At 37.5% G+C, this 8,040-nt stretch overlaps 1 protein-coding gene across 1 annotated transcript; it reads right to left on the minus strand.

The window, feature by feature from the left end:
- Positions 1–1,631: 1,631 nt before the first annotated feature.
- On the minus strand, positions 1,632–4,731 carry hsbp1l1 (heat shock factor binding protein 1 like 1). Its single transcript, XM_074613853.1, has 3 exons — positions 4,520–4,731; positions 4,360–4,426; positions 1,632–3,333 (listed from the first exon to the last, which is right to left on the minus strand). Exons 1-3 carry the CDS (start codon positions 4,562–4,564, stop codon positions 3,239–3,241), a joined length of 207 nt encoding a protein of 68 aa, XP_074469954.1. The 5' UTR covers positions 4,565–4,731; the 3' UTR covers positions 1,632–3,238.
- Between the last annotated feature and the right edge of the window lie 3,309 nt (positions 4,732–8,040).

Genomic DNA, 8,040 nt, shown 5'->3' on the forward strand with positions numbered 1-8,040 from the left:
AATGGCTTGTTTCAAACGCACAATTTTTGAATATGGGCTGTGTGTATTTCTCCGTACATTGAGCGTTTTGATAGTTTAACAGTATTTATAAAGCACTTAAACCTGCTTTATAATATAAAAGACATGGAAATCTCACTTTTTACAATATGGGACCTTTAAGGGAGGGTAATTGGTTCCCAGATGCCCCCCCCCACCCACTTCCTGGTTGGCTTCTGAAGGAGCCTGATTGGAGCAGGAGCCGGTCCAGTCGTCCAATCTAGGAGAAGCAATCATGCAGAGTTGATGATAAATAGTTGGCAAGATTGTCAGTCGTGGTGGCAGCTGTGATTTATGTGGCTGATTGCACACTGAGTATTTTCCTGTTGAGAAACACTAGGAGCCGGGATGCTGTTTCACTGTTCATGGTTTTCACCCAGTTGGCACAATTAGGGAGGTTTTAGTTGAACAGTATTTTGGTGTACTTTAGATGAATTATTTATAGCTCTTATTCTAAAGAGTCCTCTTTTAGTTGTATTGTTTATTGATTTGAACAGCATCCACCTGCCCTTTCTTTTCCTTCACAGTTTGCCTCCTTGTTTGTGTTTTGTGAAGCTTCCAAGTTCCTTGTCAATAAAAAAACTTTATTTTACCAATTCCAACTGGTTTTACATTACTTCCCCTTCCCCTGGCGAGCTGGGTCATAACACAGGTCAGTCAAATGGATCTGGCTTTGTGCACAGGGCAATCCGCATACTTTTTTGGCCATATACTATTTTTTGTTTATTGTGTTATGGATAATACATTCAACTGAATGAAACTTCTGTTTAATGAACAACCTTATTCACAAATATACAAGTTTGGTACAAGTAGAAGTTGAGCAAAGAGGATTCAGGACCACGGTCAGCGACACATAGACTCAGTGTAATGAGCAGATCTGACCACTAGAGGGAGACATATCAGCAGCTACAGGATCACTACGAGGTCATCAGTAAATGTGTCTTCTGTGCATTTTCTTGTATTGGCGCCAGAATTTCCATCCTGCTGAAGTTTCCTTGAGCAAGACACTGAACCGTATTTATGTTTTTTAACAGAAATGTCTAAATTTTTCTATTTTTATGTTAAGTTATCTTTACTTCTCTGTATATACTGCATGTATCTTTAAGAGCAAAATCACAATTTTTTTGTTGGTATTTTAAAGTTAAACTTCACTTATTTGTATTTATATATGTTACTACAATGTTGCAATGTCACACAGTTCTGTTCACACATTTCTGTATTCTAGTAGCTCTTTACTTATTGTACGTACACTTTTTGTTTTTATTTCGCACTTGCTTTGGCAATGTAAACGTATGTTTCCCATGACCTTTGACCTTTTGGAGAAGTGGAGTAAGAGAAAAGCAGTGGTGGAAGAAGTACTCAGATCTCTATATCTCTAAGTAGACAGTATAGTAGTAGATATACTAAGTATATCTCTTTATGGTAGGCAGACATTGTAAATGAGGCCAATGTAATGTGATCAACTGATTCCTGACTTTTTAGTGAAAGATTTTTTTTAATGTAAACATCAAAAACATTGTTCATAATGCACCAGTAAAGAAAAGTGGCAAAACTGATATTGTGGGAAACAAAGAAACAAATAACAACAATAAAGACCTGAACGAGAGAAATTAACTTTTTTTTAATTTTTTTTTATTTCAAGAGATAAATACAGAAAGTGTTTTATGAAAAAAAAAACTGTATTTGGCTGTTGCATGTTAACTTTGGTGCACAGTAATTATCAGTCACAGAACTACAGTATCTACTGACCATTAAGTTTATCCTATGGCTGATCTGAGTGCAACACCATGTGCATTAAACTGGTGGTGGTCAGACAGGTATAGCAACATGATATGGCAAACAGTTGTACTTCACATGCTCAGAAATGATTTGCATAGATGTGATAAAAAAAAGTATATTCTCCCAGAAATCAAGATGTTATAAAGTCATCAATAACAAATATTATCCTTCAGTTTGCAAATCCTGTTGTCTCTATTAGCAGCCTACTGTATGGGTGATAGTACACCGTTTTAATGCCACTGGATAGCTCAATTTACACTGCAGATTAAACTGTTTCATGGCGACATTATAAAGAAGAACACTACCATTTAGATTAGTCCAAATGATACAAAAGCTGTATTTCTATGAGCAAACTACATTTAGTCAGCAGTTTAAACCATTCAAATGGCTTTTGTCACAAGTTGCTACATTTTGCAAAACTACATTTTCTTCCAATAATGTCATGGCTAATGTTAGATGCCACTGTGTGCATTTTAAGTGACATATTCAGGATATAGACAACCTACACAAGTTGATCTGAGCAATTGGAGGATTGGATACAGTGCACACAAAGCTTATGTGCTGTGTATACAAGGAACTATAAATTCATGCCACACACACAGATTTTGATCAAAAAAATGAGAAGATGCCCTTGTTAAACTGATATGGTTAAATGTGTGTTTTGGCTTCAGAGTGCAGCCGAAGAGCAGTTCAAGTACGAGCTTAACTGTCTTCTTAGCTTTGCTCACGTGACACGCCTTACGTTTTCTTTGGTGGTAAGATGTTGATATGTCCTTCCTCCGTGTTTACTGGCAGATACACCGCTACAGGCACTGCAGAGCAACACTTTTCTGACAAGCAGATCCCTGCATTGTTTGCGCAAGGACATATATCTATCTATGCACACACATATCTACAGCTGGCGGCTGCAAAAGGTGTCGATGTGAAGACCAAAACGTACACATAGAATGCAGGTTTCAAGACATTGGAAAAGGCTTTGAAAATATTGCAAGAGGTAGTGAATGTGTTTGGTGTGTTTGTTACGCCTTGAGGGTACAAATACGATTTTGGGGGGATTAGAAAACATTGTTTGTTTACAATAAATCTCTACAGGGTAACGTTAAGCCCCTTGGTCAGCTGTAATCTGATTGGAAATGCTATGAAGACATTTTTTTCCCCAGGCTCCTTAACCTGTGATTAGTGTTAGTACTGAGTGATACACTCAGGTTTGTTAGCAGCACGGTAGCACCTCGGAAAAAACATGCACAATTGGCTAAACTTGAAAGTGATCAACTTAGGAGGTAAACTGTGGTCGACTCAGAAGTCAAAGTGTTTGATGAACTTTGTAGGCACCACTAAAGTGACATCACTGTTGGCAAGGCAACAGGAACCCCTCAGTTTTTTGGCAGTCACATGATGCAACAGATGAAAAGCAGGCCGGCTGTCACTTGGAGCTGGCCTGCTCCTCCATCCCAGCCTGTGTCATCAGCTCAGACACGTTCTTCTCAAGGTCATCGATGCGGGTTCCCATCTCGTCTAGTGAGAAAGTGAAGGAGGAAATCTGATAGGAGCTGTTTAGACAGTAACAAAACAAAACAGCAACTAATTCTGATTTACATTATATTAACGATTTACAGCAATGTCCAAAAATGTCATCCCTGATAATAGATAAGGAAATGTGCCTCTTAAACCTTTTTCTTTTTTTTGTGTCCCATTAGCAACTGTATTGTTAACAACATAATTTTCCTTTTTCACATAATATATTTTAACTAGGGCTGCAACTAATCTGTCGATTATTTTCTCGATTAATCGATTAGTTGTTTGGTCTATAAAATGTCAGAAAATGGTGAAAAATATCGATCAGTGTTTCCCAAAAGCCCAAGACGACGTCCCCAAATGTCTAGTTTTGTCCACAACTCAAAGACATTCAGTTTACTGTCATAGAGGAGTAAAGAAACCAGAAAATATTCACATTTAAGAAGCTGGAATCAGAGAATTTTTACCTTTTTTTCTTTCTTAATTACTAAAACCGATTAATCGCTTATCAAAATAGTTGGCGATTAATCTGCAAAAGCACAGGTGCATATCATAAAATTAATGACAATTACTGGCAATTGTTAACATAATTAGTAACACCTGTGCCTTTTCTTATTATGACAAGTTAAAATGTGGAAAAAGCCTATGTTACACAATTTATGCTGTCTCATCCTTCTGATCTTTACATGTTTTTTTCCAGATTATTTTCATAGAAGTTGCATATGACACATTTATATCTAATATACAATATACACTATGAAGATTTCCTATTGATACTAGGTTGAAGTTTTGTGGAGTATTTGCCTGTCAACTCCAGTTAAAATGAGTTTGAGCGCCCCCCAGTGTTCATGCATGTTACCACAGGTGAGTGTTTGACCACTACTAGAGCTCTCAGGTGGGTTTCTAGCTCAAATAACGTCATGCTGCGTCATTTCTGAGGTAAACCGGAAACACCACTAACTGAAGCATGCAGTGAAGTTAGTAGTAAGTAGTTAGAGTAGGAAACAGGTTACAACAATAAAAGGATATTTTTGGTCTCCAGCTGCTCTGACATCGTCTGGAATCGTCCCTGAAGTCGCTGCATCGTTTCCTCCATCTAAAGGCAAAGAAAAGCATCTGAAATAAGTTATTTATGAAACATGTTTGCTTTTTCCCAGTTGTGTTTTAACACCACACAGCTCAAACTTACCGCCCCGGTCATGTCTTTAGCTGCCTTGCAGTCTGTTTTTGACATCGTTTCTTCAACAACACACTACTCTGTGGATGTAATGTGAATCTGTTTGTTTGGTTCAACTGAGCTGTGACAACGACGGCTGTATAATCCCCTCTCAGTCAGTTGTTTCCCCTCTATCGTTAGCAGTGACTCCCTGAATAACTTTGCGGTAAATTGAGTCGACAGAGTGAAAAATATGCGACTTCCGCTTGTAGTGTTCATCATTTCAAAATAAAGGTGATTTCTCCGTGTGTAGTAAAGCCTCCCTCAGAGAATAAATCAATCAATCAAAAAAAATATATGTTTAAGAGTATTATATGCTGAAGTAATTAGCAGCTGTGACCCCCCTCTCCTCCTCTTAAAAAAATAAAAATTAATAAAAGTTTAATTAATTTATGGATATGAGGATAGAAAACGTTCATACATGCATTCATATATACTGTCTGTCCATCATAGACAAAAGTCTAAATTGTGTCACCGCATAACATCACAGTTATGCTGATAAGTGTCAGTCAAGGAGGATATGAGTTGTATATCTAGTTTTTTACATTAAATATGCCATATTGTCTCGGGCTTCAAAAACAAACAGAGATAAAATTACCATTACTAAACATGCCAGACAACTTAAAGGTCCCATATTATAAAAAAGGGAGATTTTCATTTTCGTTTTTTTATTATAAAGCAGGCTTAAGTCCTATATAAATACTTTGAATCCACAGGGAAATACACACAGCCCGTATTCAGAAACTCTGCATTTGAAACAAGCTGTCAGGATGTTTGTCCATTTGTGATGTCACAAATATAAAATATTTAAACCCTTTACACAGATTTAAACATAAACATTCTAAATGTGTCCCAGTTTATTCCTGGTTGCAGTGTATGTGAATGTCATCAGCTGACAGGAAGTACACATGGACCCAAGCTGTTGCCTAGCAACGCAATTCTGTTGCAATTTCATCCCAATTCCATGGAAATGCGCTAAAACAGAGCGTTTCAGACAGAGGGTGAATACAGGTATATTCAGGCCGACAGTATGAGGAAAATAACTGAACATTACAGCATGTAAACATGTTCTAGTAGAACACAAAATACAAGTATGATCCTGAAAATGAGCATAATATAGGACCTTTAAGAGCAGGTCATTGCCTATACTATAACAATTTCCAAAGGAAAATGAATGGGATCTCGATCCATAAAATGCAGTTTTGGTGGTAAGATTTAACATTTCAGTCTGTATCTGTGGTTGGTTACTTACTTAGGCCAGTGGTTCCCAAACCTTTTATCGTCAGGAACCAACTAAACTGACACAAATTAGACCATGGACCCCCATTTGATAAGATTTTGTCTCAGGGTCCCCCCACCCCCCCCCCCCCCTCTGACAGGATTTTTGCTTTTAGAATTTTAATTACAGCAAGTGTATGAAACCCATGACCAAATTAGGCATACATCCTGTCATTGTGTTACTTATGGACGGAATTATAGTGAAAATAAATTATTCTCCTTTTTGCTGGGGACCCCCTGGAACCTCCTCAAGACCCCAGACCCCATATTGAAAACCACTGACTTATAGGCTACTATGGTACGTTTTGATGATATTTTAATCTCATTTTAAATCAGGTAAACTAGTCTACAATACAACATATGAAGTTACTTTCAACAAAACATGGCACTAGTAACAGTAGCCTATATCAAATTGTTTGTGCCTATTTGATTCTTCCTCTGCGATACACTTTTATTGTGAAGGTACATTTTACTGAGCTTCCGGTCCCATGCTGACTTACTTTGACCAGCTTGACTTTGACATCCGTTCTGGTATGTATGCATGCTTGCATATGGGCAGAGCATGTTTTTATTAACTCTTTGTAAACTAGTTGATCCTGTCAGGCAGGTCACTGTGTGTTCTGGAGCAACAACACTTCCCTCTCCCCTCACTGAGATCTGCTTTTTATATAAGAGATTATCCTGGATCATAGTGACAGATGAGAGAGGAGTCCTCCTGCCACAAGGATTACATAACTTTCATTAAACCTTTATAAAGCTGCTTAATCTGGATTTTGTGTCACTCCTGCTGAATATGTTAAATTTGAACTGTGTGTAACTGGTGTGATGTGCTCAGCAACAAGACAACTAAAATAAACCCGGTTTCATGAAATATTCAAGACACTGACAGGGTAAAAACAGTCAGAGTGAGATTCCTCACTTTCTATTAGGCCCTTCTGCAATGGATGTTTCTCTTCAATGCAATATGTATTACCTGCAGCAGGGCCGCAGTATGGGTGCCTTCAGGGATTTTGGGCCCCTTGAAAAGCTACCACCGCAGACCACGTCTCCAACCTTGCACAACTGCTGTAACTACACCTCCAGAACCCAATTCAAAGTTTTAAATATGTCTACTTTTGCAGGCTTTCAATCTCTTGTTGTCCAATACTATACTTCACAATATTTACTGACAGTGAGCTGTGAAAATATAACACTGTGCAGACATTAATGCAACATTCTGCACACAGTGGAATATACTGTAGAGGCTCTCTGGATGTTTACTTTTTGCCAAAAACAAGAAACCAGTAGTTGTGTTAGTACATTGTAAATAAAATATTCTATTAATAATGGTAGGTTAATAATTTTCTATTGAAAAAAACAAACCCTGAATGTTCTAATTAGGGCTGTCAAAGTTAACGCGATAATAACTCGTTAACGCAAATTTGTTTTAACGCATCTAATGTACCAACCACGCCATACTAGCTTGTTGCGAAGGAGGTTAAGTAACACTCCAAACTAAATGTTGGTGAGGAAAAACTGGCATGGCCATTTTCAAAGGGGTCCCTTGACCTCTGACCTCAAGATATGTGAATGAAAATGGGTTCTAGGGGTACCCACGAGTCTCCCCTTTACAGACATGCCCACTTTATGATAATGTAAGACAGGCTTCTCGTTGCCTTAACTTTAAACTTACTTGTTACTGAATTAAACTACTGTAGGGCTGTGGGTAAAGCAAGAGGACGGGGAGAGCTTCATCTGTGCAACAGGATCCACTTTAATGTCTCAACTCCAGCGGAGGACAACCGAACACCGATAACCAAAAGGTGGCACATCACTTTTTACTTCATATCACCCCGCCAATCTTAATCATCCCTAACCTTACAAGCAAGTAAGATGCGCCATATTATATAGTTCCAGATCTAAATTAAGGAGCAGAATACAATAATATATCTAAATATATATATATATATATATATTTATATATATATATATATTATGTATACAATGTGTGATTGCCATTAATTCACTTACACAACTTCTAAATAATAAATCTGAGAAAAATAAGGTAATCTACAAAATAAATAAATCTTTACTAAAATAAATCTAATCTTACAATAATCACATGCAGTTTGGAGTAGGTCATAGTCAAGTCAGCACACACTGACAGCTGTTGTTGCCTGTTGGGCTGCAGTTTACCATGTTATGATTTGAGCATATTTTTTATGCTAAATGCAGTA

This window comes from Sebastes fasciatus, chromosome 17 (assembly GCF_043250625.1).
Source record: "Sebastes fasciatus isolate fSebFas1 chromosome 17, fSebFas1.pri, whole genome shotgun sequence".
Lineage (NCBI taxonomy): Eukaryota > Metazoa > Chordata > Actinopteri > Perciformes > Sebastidae > Sebastes > Sebastes fasciatus.

Bases quoted from the DNA above. Each gene is read 5' to 3' on its own strand.
- hsbp1l1 (XM_074613853.1), bottom strand. From the start codon at position 4,564: ATGTCAAAAACAGACTGCAAGGCAGCTAAAGACATGACCGGGGCG. The intron at 4,427-4,519 runs GTAAGTTTGAGC...CTTTGCCTTTAG, and splicing joins CTAAAGACATGACCGGGGCG to ATGGAGGAAACGATGCAGCG. The intron at 3,334-4,359 runs ATATCCTTTTAT...TCACTTTCTCAC, and splicing joins AGAGCAGCTGGAGACCAAAA to TAGACGAGATGGGAACCCGC.